We start from the raw sequence: 19,243 nt of genomic DNA on the forward strand, positions 1-19,243 counted from the left end.
TTGCCCACACAGATTCGATCTTATAAATCCATCCTTGCCAGTAGCGCAAGGATTGCTTTTCCATTGCACCTTTTCTACACTCGGCCATTCTGAATACATTCTGGATGTATGAACCATGATTTTTTATTTATTTCATATTTATGCTATGTCCTTCATTTTGATCTTACAGCACCATATGGAGCAAAAACCCAGGCTTCGAGGGATTACCTCCTGGGAACTGCCAAGATTCCAACCAGAGACCTGCTGAACAGAAGATCAGGTAAAGATACCTATGTTTCCTTTGGTGTATGTAACAGAGTTACTTTCTGATAGGGAGGTGCTCAGTAAATGAAAATGTTCTGCTCCCCCACCCCCACTTTCCATTGAAAGGTGATAATGACACTCTTTTCCTGTGTGCTTTGTGAAAGGTATCCGAGGCTGGTTCCCAATAACTCTGCCGGAGGATCTGGTGCCTGCTCATTGTGCAAACATCCTGCAAACCATAGTTGGAGGCCTGGAGCTTTCTGTCACCTTTGCCCATCCTGGGGACCGGCAGCGTGTCCTGGATGCGGCTAAACTTTTAGGCTGGAATTTGAAGGAAGCCAGCGCTGAGCGCCTGCAGGACGACAGTGAGGGCGAATGCCAGCCTACTCCAAACACTGCAGCCGTGGCCATTTCCATCCCTCGGCTGTGGCTGCCAGTGCAGTGTGTGTTACTTGCAGGAGAGACGCACTTAAACAAAAGCATCCATTGCTACCTCCGCTATAAGCTGTATGACCAAGAAGCCACGTGGACGTCTCTTAGGAGGCCCAAATTAGCCGAAGACCAGAAGCACGTGACCGTGAGCTTCAAGAAAAGCAAAGAAATGGATCTGCCGTTGAGCCAAGCCTTACTGTGGTACTTCAAGGAGGAGAGGCTGGAGGTCCAGGCATGGCGAGCCTATGGGAACGAGAGCAACACCGAGAGGCCCCTGGATACTGATCGACTGATTGGGTCGGCCTACGTGGACCTTGCCGCGCTCGGGGAGAGCTCAAGGGGGAAAAGGACAGTTAGTGGTATGTTCACTAGCAGCTTAAAAAACGTTGGGCAGATTTGGGGCTCAAACCATCAATTACCATCCAACCCGTAGTCTTTGCATTCTCCTTTTTAACCCCATCACCAAGCAAAGATTATAACAGCTGTGTTCCTATTGGCATATTTATGCGACACCCACTTACCATATGGAGTTTGCTACCAACAGATGTGGTGATGGCTGCCACTACAGATGGCTTTCAAAAAGTATGGGGACAGTTTCTTGGAGGAGAGGTCTAGCGCTGTCCATGGGACGCAGGAAATAACTTCCCATGTTCAGAGTCACATACTTCCAATCACCTGGTGCTGGGGGCCAACAGGGATGGCTGGCTCCAGCCTAGGTGGAAAGGGAAGCTGCCCACACTTTGCTGCCTGAGCAGGAGTGGGAGGCAACAAATGAATGAATGAATGAAATAATAATAATAAATAATAATAAATTTTGTTTATACCCCACCCTCCCCAGCCAAGACCGGGCTCAGGGCGGCTAACACCCGATATAAAACAAATTGATTGAAATACAACTTAAAAACAAGATTAAAATACAACATTAAAATATTAAAATACAGCCTCATTTCAATGGAAACTCAAATCAAAAACTTTTGGGGGATGAAAACGTCAAGTCTTCACCAAGGCTAACTTTCCAGACTGGTCCTACATGGGCCCGAAAAAAGCCAGGGAAGTCCCTAATAGGAGTTCCATCACAGGGAGGGAAAAGGGAAAAAGAAGAGGGGGGAGGGAATCAAATTGATTCCAAGCCGAAGGCCAGGCGGAACAACTCTGTCTTACAGGCCCTGTGGAAAGAAATCAGATCCTGCAGGGCCCTGGTCTCATGAGACAAACCGTTTCACCAAGCCGGGGCCAGTGTTGAAAAGGCCCTGGCTCTGGTTGAGGCTAATCTAGCTTCCTTAGGGCCCAGGACCTCTAAGGTGTTGCTATTTATGGACCTTAAGGTCCTCTGGGAGAGTTTTTAATACAGTGGTGCCCCACAAGACGAAATTAATTCGTTCCGCGAGTTTTTTCTTCTTGCGAGTTTTTTGTCTTGCGAAGCACAGTTTCCCATAGGAATGCATTGAAAATCAATTAATGCGTTCCTATGGAGACCGCCTTCAGACCAGGTCCGGGGACAGTCTGTCCCCGGACCTCTTCTGAAGGCAGGCCAGGGGAGAACGGCAAGCTCCGGGGACAGAGGTGAAGGGGCAGCGCTCCTTCGCCTCTTTCCTCGAACCTCTTCTGTAGGCAGGCGGGGGGAGAATGGCTTTTCTTCCCACCGCCAGCCTTCAGAAGGCTGTTCGGAAGGCTGGCGGTAGGAAGAAAAGCCCTTCTCCCCCCACCGGACTTCAAAAGAGCTGCGGGAAGTCCGGCGGGGGTCCAAGGGATTCCCTCCCAGCCGCCCGCGTTTAAAAGGACTCGGGAAAGCAGCGAAGCGCACCGCGCTTTGCTGCTTTCCCCGGAGTGCTTTTAAACGCGAGCGGCTGGGAGGAAATCTCTTGGACCCCGCCGGACTTCAAAAGAGCATCGGGAAGTCCGGCGGGGGTCCAAGGGATTCCCTCCCAGCCCGCCCCGCTCCGCTGAAGTTTAGAGGGAGCCTGTGGGGAAAAACTCAAAAAAAATTTCGTTTTGCGAGAAAGGCCCATAGGAAAATTTGTCTTGCGAAGCGGCTAAAAAATCAGAAAACGCTTTCATCTTGCGCGTTTTTCGTTTAGCGAGGCATTCGTCTTGCGGGGTACCACTGTACCAGCAAGATCTCAGAGATCACAGAACCAGACACTTGGCCCCCGGCCTCTCTTCTGCTTATTAAAATGTGCCTTCTCCCATCACTGCAGGTGTCTTCCCCTTGTTCCGGCGCAATTCTTCAAACTTGTTGGGAGCCGCCGTGCGAGTCCACATTGTGGCGGCTCCCAAAAGCCCCTCCAGACCTGATGTTTCCGAAGAGGGCAGCAGTGGCATCAGTGACCACGAGGAAAGACGGAAGGAGCCTGAGCAAGATTTGAAACCTGATCAGACCTCCGTTGTGGAAACCCTCAGCGAGAAACCATCCAAGGAGTCTCCCCACACAGTGGGTCACGAGCAGACATTTGCCGTCAGCATCCTTGTGGAAAGGGCCATGCACTTGAGCTTAAAAGGTGAGTAAAACTCTGGGCTCCCTGGGGTCTAGGTTGAAATCCCACAAATGGGACATAAAGGCGGTGTTCTGTTGTTACTTGTTTGCTTAGGTTTATATTCACCTTTAAAAACACTAGGAGGAATTGAACAAGGTGATTGTTTTGTCAAGGCAAACATTTCAGTTTTCCAGACAAAATGATCCCCCCCCTCTCCTCTCCCTGCCCTGTTCCAGAGTTTATCCCACCCCGAGCCAGTGTCAGAGGGAGGAGAGTTGAGGAAAACCGCCCCACTTCACGAGTGGACGTCCCTACACTGTGCTTCTGCTTACGGGACACATTAGTTAAATTCCACCCATTATCAGGGTGAGTTGACAATTAAACATTGGAAACAGCATAAACAACTAATCTGTTACATGAGCACATGAATTTCCTTGCACAGCTCCGGTTCATCCTAAGAACTGTTCCCAGTGTTTGCATTTTTAAAATGAAAAGGTGCAGTCTGCTCCCAGGAAATTATTCACGCTGTAATAAGTCTTCGTTAAGAAGAAAGTTCTGTGTGAAATAATGATTTTTCCTTCTGTTAGTGTCTTTTTAGGTTGTAAGCAGGAGCTCAGTGTTTGCTGCTGATGTTATTGATCTTATATATAAGCTGCTTCAGAAAGGATTTGGGGGTGAATAGCCTGGAAGGCAGGGGGATAAATAAATAAGCGAGCAATTTAATTACCATATTTTTTGCTCTATATGACTCACCAAACCACAAGACGCACCTAATTTTTGGAGGAGGAAAACAAGAAAAAAAAATACTCTGAATCTCAGAAGCCAGAACAGCAAGAGGGATCGCTGCGCAATGAAAGAAGCAATCCCTCTTGCTGTTCTGGCTTCTGGGATAGCTGCGCAGCCTGCATTCGCTCCATAAGAAGCACACACATTTCCCCTTACTCTTTAGGAGGGAAAAAGTGAGTCTTATAGAGCAAAAAATACGGTATGTTTGCATGTTAACCACTTGTAGTCATAATGGAATTCTTGCATTATATGCCCAGCCCTTTTAGACAGAAGTTATTATAAACTCCTATCCCTTTATGATAATCATAAAGTACTGCAAAACTCCAAAAAGATATCGGTAACAGGCGTTTGGGCAGAAGTGTTCTGGAAGGGAATTTGCTTTTCGAAAGAACTGCCATCAACATGCCCTTTGTCCTGATCTTGATTTGGGCAGCCTTGGGCTCCGCATCACCACCTTCCCAGGAAAGTTTCCTGGGATTCATGTTCCACATTGTTTCTGTCTCTGAAACGGCATTGCGGCTCTTCCCAGAGGGCGACCTTGTTGTTCTGCGGGTGCACAACAGCAACTTTGTGCTGAGCAAACTAGGTCAAGCCAATTAAACGATTAGCTAATCTCTATTCTTACAGGCTTCTTCCCATGCTTTTGAGATAAACAGTCCCAGGTTGGGGGGCTGGTAAGCTCTAGTTCTGCTCCAGCCATGAAAGAGATTATAGTAATCGGGGGGGGGGAGCCTTTTATTTGTCCGTTCTCTTGCACCAAAGAACCCTCGGTCTTCTCTTTGGCAGTTCCTAAAGGCCTGTCTTGTGTATTATAGTGCTATAGTAACATTCAGCAAATTCTATACAGTGGTACCTCGGGTTAAGAACATAATTCGTTCCGGAGGTCCGTTCTTAACCTGAAACTGTTCTTAACCTGAGGTACCACTTTAGCTAATGGGGCCTGTTGCTGCGCTATTTCTGTTCTCATCCTGAAGCAAAGTTCTTAACCCGAGGTACTATTTCTGGGTTAGCAGAGTCTGTAACCTGAAGCATCTGTAACCCGAGGTACCACTGTATTTGCACATTCCCCCTACACTTTCCCCCTGCATTTTCCGCTTGCTGTAAGACAGTGGGCCTTACAAAGACCTATCACCCAGAACATTCATCATCATTTATTTATTTATTTATTTATACATACATACATACATACATACATACATACCCCGCCCATCTGGCTGGTTTCCCCAGTCCCTCTGGGTGGATTACAGCATATCTAAAAACATAATAAAAACATCAAGCAATAAAAACTTCCTTAAACAGGGCTGCCTTCAGGTGTCTTCTGTAATTCTTTATCTGCTTGACATCTGAAAGAAGGGCATTCCACAGGGAGGGCGCCACTACCAAGAAGGCCCTCTGCCTGGTTCCCTGTAACTTCTCATCTCGCAGTGAGAGAATCAGCAAAAGACCCTGGGAGGAGGACCTCAGAGTCTGGGCTGAGCAATGGGGGTGGAGATGCTCCTTCGGATCTCCTGGGCCAAGTCCATTTAGGGCTTTAAAGGTCAGCACCAACGCTTTGAACTGTGCTTAGAAATGTACTGGGAGCCAGTGAAGATCCTTTAAGACCGGTGTTATATGGTCCAGGCGGCTACTGCCAGTTACCAGGCTAGCTGCTGCCAAGCCAAGCTGGGTACTGCCCTGCTTCTCCCAAGATTGCTTATTGTCCAAACAGGCCTGTGCATGAGCATGTGAGCAATGGGGCTTTGGTGCCCCCAGCCACCTGGTTCTTGTTCGCATTGCCAGTTGCAAGGCTGTGCTTGCTTGCCTGCCAGGCAGGCTCACAGGAACCTGGGATCATGGAGTCATTCCCCCAGAACCATCTGGAAGCGCCCTTTCCTTTGACCTCACGGATTGTGGCTCTTCTGGGGAGAGTCTGCATTCCGTGGCACCTCCTGAAGTTTCCTCCTTTCTCATAACTTCACACCAAACCAACATTTGCCCAACTTGTCTTTCAGGGAGTCCTCTCACGGAACGTGGGGTCGTGGCACCCAGTAGCTATGTGTCCTTTGTCGCTGCCGATGCCGATAATCCCGTTGCCACGGAAATAGTTGAAAATTCCGACTCACCTGTTTGGGACTTTCAGCAGCAGACCAGGTATGCAGTGTGACCCTTTAACAGATGGGAATCTCAGAAGCCCCATCATCTGCTATGCAGACAATCAGTTGGGATAGCAGGCTTCCTGCACAGGGAGGGATTTCTCCAGTCAAAGCAACAGAAATGCATGTTACACATTTGAGGTTTTTTCTTTGTTTGTGTGCTTGCAATCAAGCGGTACTTAAATTTTTGGAAATCGATAAACCCTGAACAAGAGCACTCCCATTAGGAGGCAAAAATGCACTGCAGGTACCAATTAGGAGCAGTAGTATATATATATAGCACCACCCAACAGAATGGTGCTTTAGAGAGAGAATCTTTTGCCCCAAAGAACTTGCAATCTAAATCTTTCCACAGCTATGACAATAATAGGGAGGGGGTAGAATAAGTTAGGTTTAGTTTTGCTCAAGGATGAGGATTAAGGGGTTATAAGGAGACGCGGGTGGCACTGTGGTCTAAACCACTGAGCCTCTTGGGCTTGCCAATCAGAAGGTAGGCAGTTTGAATCCCCATGACAGAGTGAGGTCCTGTTGCTCTGTCCCAGCTCTTGCCAACCTAGCAGTTCGAAAGCATGCCAGTGCAAGTAGATAAATAGGTACCACTGTGGCAGGAAGGTAAATAGCATTTCCATGTGCTCTGGTTTCCATCACAGTGTCCCATTGCACCGGAAGCGGTTTAGTCCTGCTGCCCACATGACCCAGAAAGCTATCTGTGGACAAATGCCGGCTCCCTCAGCCTGAAAGCGAGATGAGCGCCGCAACCCCATAGTCGCCTCTGACTGGACTTAACCGTCCAGGGGTCATTTACCTTTACCTTCTAAGCAAAAGTCAGAAGTGTCGAAATGTACACACCAGTTTTCAGGCGCGTGGACCCTGCTGCTGCCACCCATGCCTACCTATTCACACATACCCCCATATGTATTTGGGAAGCGGCTATAGCTCAGTGGTTAGAGCAGCAGCTGCCTTGCCTGCGGAAGGTCCCAGCTCCAATCCCTGACATCTCCATGCTGGGCTGTGAGACCCTCATGCCTGAAACCCTGGAGAGCGGCTGCCAGTCAGTGTAGGCAGCACTGGGCAAGATGGGGCAATGGTCTGACTCAGTGTAGGGCAGCTTCCTAAGTTCCTACGTTCTCATACCTCAGGGAGAGTTTTCCATATGACATGTAACTTGAATTTCAGCAATGTTTCATCCGACCATGATCAAGGCGCATTTCTGACTTTTTCTTCTTCTTGACAGACTCTCCAAAGAGCTTCTGTTGGATCCTCAGCAAACTCTGGTCTTTAAAGTGTGGCACAAAGCAGGTATTATTCTCCAAATGCAGTTACCGTATAGCCAACAACCCCCAAGCTCTATACCAAGGGGAACTGTTAATAAAGCACCTTATGCAGCTGAGGACCCGGAAACCTTTTCATTTCACTTGTGTGGACTGTTGAGCTCTTTCCAACTAAACTAATGGTAAAGGGCTTGGACCTAACTTGGGAGGCCGTTTTCATGTATGTGTTCTAAGTAGGAAGGAAGTTCTACATGCATCCAGAAGACACACCTATTGGGTGCTTTGCATCGTGCCCAGAAGCAAATCGGTATCAGGAGAGGAGTGGTAGGATCCTGTAAGCCAGCACCCACAGCATCCTCACTGCTGCATTCAGGACTACAGTGGTACCTCTGGTTGCGAACAGGATCCGTTCCAGAGGCCCGTTCGCAACATGAAAAGCCCACAACCTGAAGCGCCGTATCTGCACAGGTGCACAGCACCATTTGGCACTTCTGCGCATGCACGAGCGGTGAAACCCGGAAGTAACCCTTTCCGGTGCTTCCGGGTCACAACCTGAAAAAACATATCTTGAAGCAAACGTAACACGAGGTATGACTGTAGTTGCTGCCTCCAAAGACTCTTCAAAGGTAAATGCAAGGAAGACGTGTGTCACTGTGGTCAGGTCTACCCTTATCAGGAATGGGCCCACCCAGCCTAAGTTAGGCAATGCGCTCCTGGCCACAACTGTCATCCGAGAGATAGGCATGCAGGGATTTTCATCAGTCACTCCCCGCCAAGTTTGGTTCAAATAAAACAAAGCCAAATCAAGTTTCTAGTTCTTAAGACAGTGACTCCAAATGCCCCATGAGGCAGCGTCCTCTTATTCCCTTCATGGCTCTCCATCCTTTCCCTGCAGCCTTAATATGTGCAGCTCTTGCGCACGATTGCATCTGTTCCTGCCGGGTTCTCCCACTCCCAACCATCTCAGGTTCTGCCTCATCTCAGATATTGGGGTCTGGCAAATGCATGCAGGTCTGTGCGCTTCGAGAAAAGAATTTGAACTCCCTCGGGGCTTTGCTCCAGAATGCCAAAATCCGCTTGCAGGAGATAATCCAAACAATGGTTACTTTTGTGCTTGCCAGAAGGAATGGCTGTTTCTTGTTTGCACCGGCATCCGTGCAGGGAAGGGAAAAAACAGACAGATTGTTTCAAAGGAAAACTGCAGCAAGTCTCCTTTCAATGTCCTTGAATATTCAGAGGCCATCTGGCAATGGGCAGAGATAGAAGAACGTACAGTATACAAACAGCCCTAATTTGGGGGGTGCATTCAGACAGCCTTGGAGCCTGTTTGTTTCCTTCTCCGCATGGGGGCACTCAGGTGATTTCTTTTCCAAAGCCTTGCCCACCCAAGAGATGGTTATGTTGGATATATTTATTCACCCTTTTTATCCAGGTATTTTAGAAGTGTATTCCCCCAACACCAGTAGCAAGGCTCAGGATCATGGGGTGGTGATGTTGCGCTCTTTCCTCTTGGGCATGAAGGAATGCCACAGCCAGGGGCAGAATTTTGGGCAGTGTGAAATTCCACACAGGAAGATTTCACTCGGAATGCCCTCCTCCGCAGAGAGTGTGTGCCTTAAGGCTGTGGGCGACTAAATCATAGAATCATAGAATCATAGAGTTGGAAGAGACCACAAGGGCCATCGAGTCCAACCCCCTGCCAAGCAGGAAACACCATCAGAGCACTCCTGACATATGGTTGTCAAGCCTCTGCTTAAAGACCTCCAAAGAAGGAGACTCCACCACACTCCTTGGCAGCAAATTCCACTGTCGAACAGCTCTTACTGTCAGGAAGTTCTTCCTAATGTTTAGGTGGAATCTTCTTTCCTGCAGTGCAAAATGCTTTTTAGATTAGGAAAAATGGGGGTGGGGGGAGCATGATAGAGGTGCGTAAAATCATACACGATGCGGATAAAAGTGGATAGAGGTGTTTTCTCCTGCTTGCATAATGCTCAAGCCGGGGGCATCCAGTGAAGATCAGTGGTGGAAGATTCAGGAAAACTTTCTTTGCACAGTGCATAACTAATACAGTGGTACCTCTGGTTAAGAACTTAATTCATTCTGGAGGTCCGTTCTTAACCTGAAACTGTTCTTAACCTGAAGCACCACTTTAGCTAATGGGGCCTCCTGCTGCTGCCGTGCCGCCGGAGCACGATTTCTGTTCTCAGGCCGAAGCAAAGTTCTTAACTCGAGGTACTATTTCTGGGTTGACGGAGTCTGTAACCTGAAGCGTATGTAACCCGAGGTACCACTGTATTGGAATTTGCGACCTAAAGATGCAGTGTTGGCCACCAACTTGGATGGCTTTAAAAGCGGGTCAGACAAATTCATGGAGGAATTCAAAGTTGTCAGTGGCTGCTGGTCATGGTGGCTGTGTACTTAACCTCTGGCATCAGAGAAGAGTGTGACTGCACTCATGTTCCCCATGTGAGCTTCCCAGGCACACCTGGTTGGCCACTCTGAGAACAAGAAGGTATACTGTAGCTCAGGGGTGCCCAAGCTTTTTTCAAAGAGGGCCAGATTTGATGAAGTGAACATGTGTGAGGGCTGACCAAAGTTGTTGACCTTTTTTAGGATTGAAGTTGTTGAGCCAGATTAAACCGGCAGGCCGGATTAGGCCCCCGAAACGGACTTTGGACATACCTACTGTAGCTAGTTAGGTGTGATTTTTGGCCATATTTTCCTGGCTGACGCCTGTGTATTTTCCACCCTGCTTTCCCTACAGATGAGAGGCAACCATTGATATGAGAGCCAGTGTGGTGTAGTGGTTAAGAGCAGTAGTCTCGTAATCTGGGGAACCAGGTTCGCTTCCCCGCTCCTCCACATGCAGCTGCTGGGTGACCTTGGGCTAATCAGACTTCTCTGAAGTCTCGCAGCCCCACTCACTTCACAGAGTGTTTGTTGTAGGGGAAGAAGGGAAAGGAGAATGTGAGCCACTTTGAGACTCCTTTGGGTAGTGATAAAGCGGGATATCAAATCCAAACTCTTCTTCTTCTTTTACAGATGTTGAACGGGTGATAGGATTTGCCTCTGTGGATCTGTCCCCCCTCCTTTCCGGCTTCCAGTTAGTCTGTGGCTGGTACAACATCACAGACTTCAGCGGACAGTGTCAGGGGCAGATCAAAGTCGCCGTTTCCCCCCTCGAAAATATAACTCATCTCAAAGAAGAAAGACAGGCAAGAAGCCAGACCAAATCTTCAGGATCATCAGTATGTCCATTTCCCAGTTTCTCAGGTTTCTGACTTCTGGACTGACAGAATTACTGCAAATATTCCATATTGACTGCTTAGGGGTCTTGGGATGCAGCTGTCAGAAATAATACATGGCCTTTCTCACACTAACTTGACACAGGCGTTGGGCAAATATTATGAACAAATTAAAAAATCTAACCCAAGAGGCCTGTGGTAGTTTTATCTACAATCCCCTTTGATGTTCTGGCTTGTTCATTCATTCTGTGAAGGAAAGTTAGAGGGGAAGCTTTCATTCCAATGAAATTGTGGCTTCCAAAACAGCTGCATGTTGGCTCAGCCCAGGAGATATTTCTTCCTTCCAGTTTCCCTCTCTGTTGTGTTGCAGGTTCCAGCCACCAGCTCTTTTGCCCTCCAAGCGCAGGACTTGTACACTGCATTCCCCAGCTTCTCCACAAGAGGCACCAGCGAACATCTAAAGTCCCCATTGAAGGGCACTGATGCCACCAGTCTGGAGAGGTGAGAAGAATATGGGGGGGAATGACAAGCCCCCCCCCCAAAAAAATGAGAGGGGGCTGTGAAGTAACTATGTAATTGTACCAGATATTATTTGCCAAGAATACCTTCCACGGTGTGGCTGCCACTCTTCCCAAAGTACTCAAACATCACTATTTTGTTGCCTCCCACCAGCCTTCAGCATATTTATGGCATTTCCATGTGCTCCACGGGAACCTGTTGTAGAGCACCTGTAACATCACTGCTGACTGAGAACTCATCTGTTCTCCAACCCCTCAGTGCCAATACTGTGTGTTTAGCTAGACATGTTTTATTTAATGTTTGTGGACTGTGCACTCCACGTCTTCAGTGCTGGAGGGACGCTGCCCCATTCCCCCCCCCCTTAAAAAACCTTAAATAGTTACAGTGGTACCTTGGTTCTCGAACGGCTTGGTTGACGAACAAATCGGCTCCCAAATGCCACAAACCCAGAAGTAAGTGTTACGGTTTGCAAACATTTTTCGGAAGCCAAACGTCCGACGTGGTTTCCTCTTGAGTACAGGAAGCTCCTGCAGCCAATCGGAAGCCACACCTTGGTTTTTGAACGGTTTTGGAAGTCAAACGGACTCCCGGAACGGATTAAGTTCGAGAACCAAGGTACCACTGTATTTACCTTTACACCCACTTCCAACAGCAAGGTTGTTTCCTGTGTACCATGTTCCAAAAGAATAACCAGCAAACTGGGCAGGGGCCAAAGGAGAACCACAAGGAGAAGTCAAAGATCTGGTAAGGAAAGGCTGAAAGATCTGCCTGTGTTCAGCCCTGTGTTGACATCCGCATGCTTTCAAAGGAGGCCTCTCTAAGTGAAGGGGATCCTTAATGATTTTGAGCATGGAACCAGGGGGATGGTTTTTCCAGAGAAAGAAGTGTGTACCGGGCTGCGATTTTGTGCATAAGGTGTTTGAATCTTCAGAAATGGAGAGAAAGATGTTATTGTCCCTTGAGCAAGAGTGGCGGAAGGTGAAGCATGGAGCAGAGAATCACTAACAGCGTTTCTTCCTTTAGCAGGACTGGGTCCTTGGGGTCCTGGACGCCCCGTCACGAAGAGCACGTGAAGAACATCCGCCGATTCCACGAGTCGCTGCAGCAGGCAGAAAGCAGCACGTCCCAGTTGGGAAGGCTGGATTCCCTTTCCCATTCCTCACGCACTTCCCTTCTCAGAACTCTCAGGTAAAGCCACGTTGCAGGTGGCAGGACGGCAAAACGCTCTGTGTCAGCAGGAGCTCTGTTAGAAAATAATATGCTAGCTCTTCCCAAACACCCCTCCGCACCAAATCACAGCAAGATGCTTTGCAGGCTTGCGGAGTGGAGAGGAAGAGCTTAGGATGTTCCCTGGTCATTGATGGAGCTCTCCTCTGTTGCTGAAAGTTGGTGCTTTTGAATTCCACATCAGGAGTGCCTGCAGCTGGGTCAGGCCAAAAGCTTGTCTAGTCCCAGCCTACTGTTTCCCACAGTGGCCAAGCAGATGCCTCTACAGGAGCCCACAAAGAAGGCAACCTTTCTGCAGGCTTTCTCCACTGTCCGATATCCAGGGGCTTCATGCCTCTGACCCCAGATCTCCCTTCAGCTGACTCTGGTTGTTCAGTGGCAAGGAGAAGGCAGGTGGCACTCTGCTTTGAATCCAGGGGGGCGAGAGCTAACTCCTGGCATTGCAAAAGGGTACTGGGCATGTTGTTGTTGTTTAGTTGTTTAGTCGTGTCCGACTCTTCGTGACCCCCTGGACCAGAGCACGCCAGGCACTCCTGTCTTCCACTGCCTCCCGCAGTTTGGTCAAACTCATGCTGGTAGCTTCGAGAACACTATCCAACCATCTCGTCCTCTGTCGTCCCCTTCTCCTTGTGCCCTCCATCTTTCCTAACATCAGGGAGTCTTCTCTTCTCATGAGGTGGCCAAAGTATTGGAGCCTCAGCTTCAGGATCTGTCCTTCCAGTGAGCACTCAGGGCTGATTTCCTTCAGAATGGAGAGGTTGGATCTTCTTGCAGTCCATGGGACTCTCAAGAGTCTCCTCCAGCACCGTAATTCAAAAGCATCCATTCTTTGGCGATCAGCCTTCTTTATGGTCCAGCTTTCACTTCCATACATCACTACTGGGAATAGCTGTCAACTTTTCCCTTTACTTGTGAGGAATCCTATTCGGAATAAGGGAATTTCCCTTAAAAAAAGGGAAACGTTGACAGCTATGGTTCTGGGACATAGCCCCTGTTGAGACCTAACTAGAACTGAGACCCAAGGGCAAAAGGATTCGCTAAGGAAGTGGGAAATAAAATGGATTTTGACCTCCACCTGCTTATCCATTGCTGCACATAAGGCCCTTTATGTGATAGGGCTCTGCTTCCTCTCTGACTTCTCTTCCCTTCCAGGAAAAACCTGAGTGAGCTGGATGAGATTCAGAGGTACTTCAGTCAAAAGCTCACCAAACCTCATCCCGACTTGGGTTCTCCACGGAGAAACACGGACGATCTGGGTGCCAGTCACCAAAGCGCCGCCTCCATGGTGGCAGATTCGGAAGGACGCCATCTGCTGGAGAAATCCAGTCACCTGGTTTCTCAAGTCAGCAGCCTGATTGCTGGTGAGATGTTGGAATTGGGGGTTGGGGGGTGTGGCAGTAATGGGAGGAGGGGAGGGTGCAGCTTGACAGGCAGAGAGGAGAAGACCACTTCAGGCAAATGGAGAAACCTGGCAGAAGGCTCAGAGGAGGGACGGAGACAGGGAGGGCAAAGGAGTACATTGAAAGATGAATCTGTGCAGGGTGAACCTCTGCGGAGCCCAATGAAAGTGTATGGGGCACCTGGTCATGGAGGGCAGGGTGCTGCACAATGTTGGTTTCAAATGAAATAGAAGAGCGCATGGGGAACAGGAAACATGATTCGTGCTCTTCCTGTCCCCATCTTCCTGCCTTATCCACATATGTTGTCTATTTTGTTGTTTCTTCAGCTTGTAAACTACCTTAAGGGTAAAGGGACCCCTGACCATTAGGTCCAGTCGTGGCCGACTCTGGGGTTGCGGCGCTCATCTCGCTTTATTGGCTGAGGGAGCTGGCATACAGCTTCCGGGTCATGTGGCCAGCATGACTAAGCCGCTTCTGGCGAACCAGAGCAGTGCACAGAAACGCTGTTTACCTTCCCCCCGGAACAGTACCTATTTATCTACTTGCACTTTGACGTGCTTTCAAACTGCTAGGTTGGCAGGAGCAGGGACCGAGCAACGGGAGCTCACCCCGTCACGGGGATTCGAACCGCCGACCTTCTCATCGGCAAGTCCTAGGCTCTGTGGTTTAACCCATAGCGCTACCTATGTCCCTGTAAACTACCTTATGTATAGTAATATAGAAAGGAGATATACAAAGTGAAATGAAATGGAATGTATTGTCCCATTCAGAAACAGCCCTAAGAAGGTGAAAGAGGGAGAGAGAGAGAGAGAGAGAGAGAGAGAGAGAGAGAGAGAGAAGAAACAGGAGGGGGAAGTTGGCAAAACCTTCCTTGCCATTTGCTACAACCACTTTGACCCCCAGACTCTTTGCTCCTGTTTCTCTGACTTTCCACTTGTTTCTTTCTCCTCCACAATCATTGCAAGATGGCTTGTTTTGTTTTGTTTTAGTTAAGTGGTCTTCTCTAAAACCCTTTCTCAAGACTGCTTCACGTGCTGCTTTTTCCAACTCAAGAATGAGCCCCTATGTTGGAACAAAGTTACACCTCAAGCAACCCTGACGCTCTTTCCCTTACTGTTTTCTGTTTTTGTTCCCACAACATGTTACCATCACATCTTGTCCCCAGATCTCTCTTTGAGCACTTTCCTTTTCCAGTGACCTTTTTGTTTTCCTTCTAATCTTGCCCTTAACTGGATGGGTGCCAATTTTCGAATGCTCAGAGGAAATGAGGCTTCACCTAGCAACTAAACAAGAGACTTTCCTCCTTCTCATTCAGTTGTGATGTAGCTCAGGTGACACAATATTGCAGGGCCATTTCCTAGGCAGCCAGAGTTTGTGTTCCTCTTTTGCAGAAAACGAGTGATGCTGTGCTTCATTTCCTTTTCACTGCAACGTCTTGTTTTTTCTTTCTGTGCCCAGTATATGTACGTAAAGGGTTTGACTGGCTTCCTTCTTTGGACACAGCCTGCCCAGTATCAGCCAAGGCACGGAGTTCATAACTGTGAAAAATAAGCCTCCCTCTCGCTCCCCAGGAGCAAGTCAACAAACGTAGGGATTGAACTAAGTGCCATGCATTTTGTGTTGACTGGATGGTGTAGCTTAATATTCATAGGCTTAATGCAATCCAGGGATGGCTGCAGTTCATTGGGGTGTTTTGCATGCAGAAGGACCCAGGTTCAGTCTGCACAATCTCAAGGCAGGGCAGGGAAAAGGCTCCCTGTCTGAAATCCTAGAGGGCAGGCATTTCTGAGCTAGGTGCACCAATGATCCAACCTGGTGCACTTATACCTTGGTTGTCAAACGCCTTGGTACTCGGATGTTTTGGCTCCCGAATGCCGCAAACCCAGAAGTGAGTTTTTCGGTTTTCGAACTGTTCCAGGAGTCAAACGGATTCCCAGAACGGATTAAGTTCAACAAGCAAAGGTACCAGGGAATAAAGCAGAACCCTTTGTAGCTCAGTGTGTACAGACTCACACACACACAAACAGTTAGTGAAAGTACTGCCACTTTTGCATTAAAGCCCTCATGACCCTTGTTCTTCATTGGTTCGTACCTCTCAGCTGTGCATGTGGGAGAAAAGCCTGCTACATGAGGGGTAATGGAAGACAAAAAACCCCTGAAATGAAGGGCTTTAGGGGTTTTTTTTTACATAGAAAGCAAAATGAAACAGTACTTGGTGAAGATTTGAAGGTCTTGGACTTCACCTGTCTGGTTAACCCCATCAACAGAGCTCAGCTCTCCTACAACAGCTCCAAAACGGATCAGCTGCAGAGACTGAAATAATGACCTTAAATAATATCCAGTGAGGGTAAAAAAAAATGCTAATGGTGTTAGGCATAGAGATATATGTCCATTTCTTTTTAGTATTGTTGTTGTTGTTTAGTCGTGTCCGACTCTTTGTGACCCCCTGGACCAGAGCACGCCAGGCACTCCTGTCTTCCACTGCCTCCCACAGTTTGGTCAAACTCATGCTGGTAGCTCCGAAAACACTGTCCAGCCATCTGGTCCTCTGTCATCCCCTTCTCCTTTTGCCCTCCATCTTTCCCAACATCAGGGTCTTTTCCAGGGAGTCTTCTCTTCTCATGAGGTGGCCAAAGTATTGGAGCCTCAGCTTCAGGATCTGTCCTTCCAGTGAGCACTCAGGGCTGATTTCCTTCAGAATGGATAGGTTTGTTCTTCTTGCAGTCCATGGGACTCTCAAGAGTCTCCTCCAGCACCAGAATTCAAAAGCATCCATTCTTCGGCGATCAGCCTTCTTGATGGTCCTTCTTTTTAGTATTATCCTGGTGTCAAAAAGAAGGTAAATTAATTGTCAGACGTGCCGCTCTAGGAAGAGTAGTCCAAGACTCCCTGCTCTGGAGTTGCCTCTTTCTAATCGAGAGGCATTGCCAGAAGGGTGGCTCTGCAGAAATTGTAAGCAGGGTGTGTGCATTCCACTACTAAGGGTGGGTGAACTCTAGCTCATGCTCCAGCTACTCAAAATTTAGGAGAGGTAAACCGTGATGTAATGCTAGTCAAAAAAGGGGGTGGGAGGTGCTCTGCAACCCTGAGACTGGATTCCGATTCGCAGGCCCAGCTCCTAACTTTCAAGGAAGCCTGTATCACACCTGCACTGGGCCAGATGCACCACCCGGCGACACAAATATCATTCTTCCACTCCATTCCTTGTGCACTGCAGAAACAGCCATGGCATGATTGACCTCTGCATGAATGTTGAAACCCTGGTCTTTTTCCCCTTTGGTGTTTGTTCATTTTTAGCAACGCCCTGAATCTGTTTTCCTTCCCACAGACCTGCAGAACAACATGGGGAAGAATGCTGAAGGATCTGTGGGCGCCTGTGTGGATGGCAGCCGGTGTTCAAGCGCTACTGCCTCCCACGGCGAGGATGGTCTTCACGAAACAGAAGGTGCTGCCAGGGCTGAGGTTCTCAAAGGCCACCTGAGGAACGAACCTTCAAGCACCTGTGTCGACAAAGAGCCTTCGCTCCCTCTTGGCGAATCCCCTTACGGGGTAGGCATGCTGTACAAATTCCTTGGCCAAGCCAATTCCCAAATCAGCCATCCCTTACCTGCTTGCTTTACCCAGAAAGGCGAAGGCTCTGCGCAGTCTCACAGTGAGGAGGAGGAGGAAGAGTACGAGGAGGACGTCATAGAACCGAGAACGCTGAACGAAATCACCACCGTGACGGACAGAACCAGCCCTTGGTCCAGCCTTGTCTCTGAACCAGAGCATGATCCTGCAATCCTTAGGAGCACTGGCCAGCTTGCAGGGACTGCTGAACATGCACTGAAAGAAGGCAGTGTCAGAAGCAGCCTCGTGTCCAGCGTCACCCAAGACGACCCTCTGAGCGTGCCCAGCAGCGCCAGATCCAGTAACAGCCCCTTGAGAGAAGATGGGGATGACGGACATGTGAGGAGGCGGGACCTTGAGGGTAGTCTGGAAGAGTTCTTGCCAACTGCTCCCATCCAAACAAAGGATGGGGTTGCAGAAGAGCGAAGGGAAGATGACGGAAGAGTGCAGGAATTCGGGGGCAAGATAGTGGAAGAGGAACCATTTATTCCATGTGGCGGTGGTGGTGATGGAGACTTTGGAGCAGCTAAGCACCGTGCTCCAGAGACGGGAGAGGGCAAGTTGGGCTTAGAGAGCGGCCCCCGAGGTGAGGAAGGAAGGCGTTTGAGCGAAGACACTTGCCTTAGAACAGTGGGAGCTGAACAGCATTCTGGAAGCTGCTCTGACGAGAGCCATGAAGACCTACCTGAGGAGTCAGAGAAGCCTCTGGAGCCCAGTGTAGTCCTGTATCCTTTTTCACCCGGCTAACTGAGCAAGCCCCCTGGGCTTCAAATAAACAGTGAAATTCTCCTAGGAAGACTCTTCCTTTCTCTTGGTCCAGCTTTGCTGTGGCCAGCGTGAACAGGCAGATAGCGTCCAAGGCCCTCAGTGCCATGCAGCCTGACGGGGTTATCTAAGAGCAGAAGTGGCTTTTCAAAAGGAGGGGGCAGCCAGCCATGTTGCCCAGAAGTGCTGCCTCCATTCAGAAACAGCATCTCAGTGACCAGGTTCCTTCTTTGCTGCCTAATGTGCAGCCCCCCCCCCAAAAAAACCCCACAACTTTGTGCCCTCCAGGTGTCTTGGACTCCACCTCCCATCAGCCCCAGCCACTTGAAGACATCTGGTTGGCAACAGGTTGGGGAAGGCAGAAAACAGGACAGGCTGTGGCAGACGCAGCTTCCATACAGGAAAGGTTTCATGGAGCAGAATTGGCTGGTAGGGCTGGCCGCAACCTCTGCCCCACATTAGATGGGGGTCAGAATCTCGGTAGCATTTGCCCTACAGGCCCAGGTTGAGGCTTGTGCTTTAAGTCGCTGGCTAACCTTGCTTTGCCTCCTTGCAAAAGCTACATCTGTGATCAGTCAAGAACAAGGTGCAGTGATTGTTCGTTATGGGTGGCGGCGCCTGTCCGTTCCACTTACCTGTTTTTATTTTGTGTTCTCTGGGAGAAGGCGTTGCGTAACATAAGATGATTCTTCCACCTTATATAAGTTAAATTTTAACATTTTGTTGAAGCAGCGCCACGTGTGTCCTCAGCGTTGCAAGTGATAAAATAGCCCCATGCAGCCAAATGACCGCAGGATGTAACTGGATTGGGATTAGTGCATGCAACCCCAGGACATCACCCCAGTACCCTTAAGATTCCCTGACAGTGAGCCTTCTCACTGCTGAGATCTTAAAGATTCCCATAACTCACCTTCACAGGAAGCTAATGTCAAGGTGGTGCAGATTTTTGTTACCACACTGATTTCTGGGGGGGGGGGGGAATAGATTGGGATGATGATGCCACATTTTGGCTCTTCCTGTTAGGCCAGGTTCTGCATCTAGGGGTACGCAAGATGAAGGGTCCATAGGTCAGTGGCAGAGCAACCCTCCTTTCCCTTTAAAATGATCTCAGACACAGAATGTGAGATACTGAAGAAGTGC

At 48.9% G+C, this 19,243-nt stretch overlaps 1 protein-coding gene across 8 annotated transcripts in view; it reads left to right on the top strand.

Annotated features, from left to right (window-relative positions):
• Window positions 1-19,243, top strand: part of C2CD3 (C2 domain containing 3 centriole elongation regulator) — a 63,773-nt gene that overhangs the window by 35,984 nt on the left and 8,546 nt on the right. For 6 of the 8 annotated variants that reach the window (XM_053385049.1, XM_053385051.1, XM_053385048.1 and 3 more), the window contains 10 exons: window positions 170-259; window positions 408-1,034; window positions 2,874-3,173; window positions 5,927-6,065; window positions 7,302-7,366; window positions 10,381-10,586; window positions 10,954-11,084; window positions 12,126-12,290; window positions 13,482-13,690; window positions 17,058-18,063. In XM_053385049.1, coding sequence (XP_053241024.1) covers window positions 170-259; window positions 408-1,034; window positions 2,874-3,173; window positions 5,927-6,065; window positions 7,302-7,366; window positions 10,381-10,586; window positions 10,954-11,084; window positions 12,126-12,290; window positions 13,482-13,690; window positions 17,058-18,063 — 2,938 coding nt within the window. The remainder of the gene's footprint in view (window positions 1-169; window positions 260-407; window positions 1,035-2,873; window positions 3,174-5,926; window positions 6,066-7,301; window positions 7,367-10,380; window positions 10,587-10,953; window positions 11,085-12,125; window positions 12,291-13,481; window positions 13,691-17,057; window positions 18,064-19,243) is intronic. The other 2 variants (XM_053385050.1, XM_053385052.1) reach the window with 2 other exon arrangements.

This window comes from Podarcis raffonei, chromosome 4, assembly GCF_027172205.1.
Source record: "Podarcis raffonei isolate rPodRaf1 chromosome 4, rPodRaf1.pri, whole genome shotgun sequence".
Classification (NCBI taxonomy): domain Eukaryota; kingdom Metazoa; phylum Chordata; class Lepidosauria; order Squamata; family Lacertidae; genus Podarcis; species Podarcis raffonei.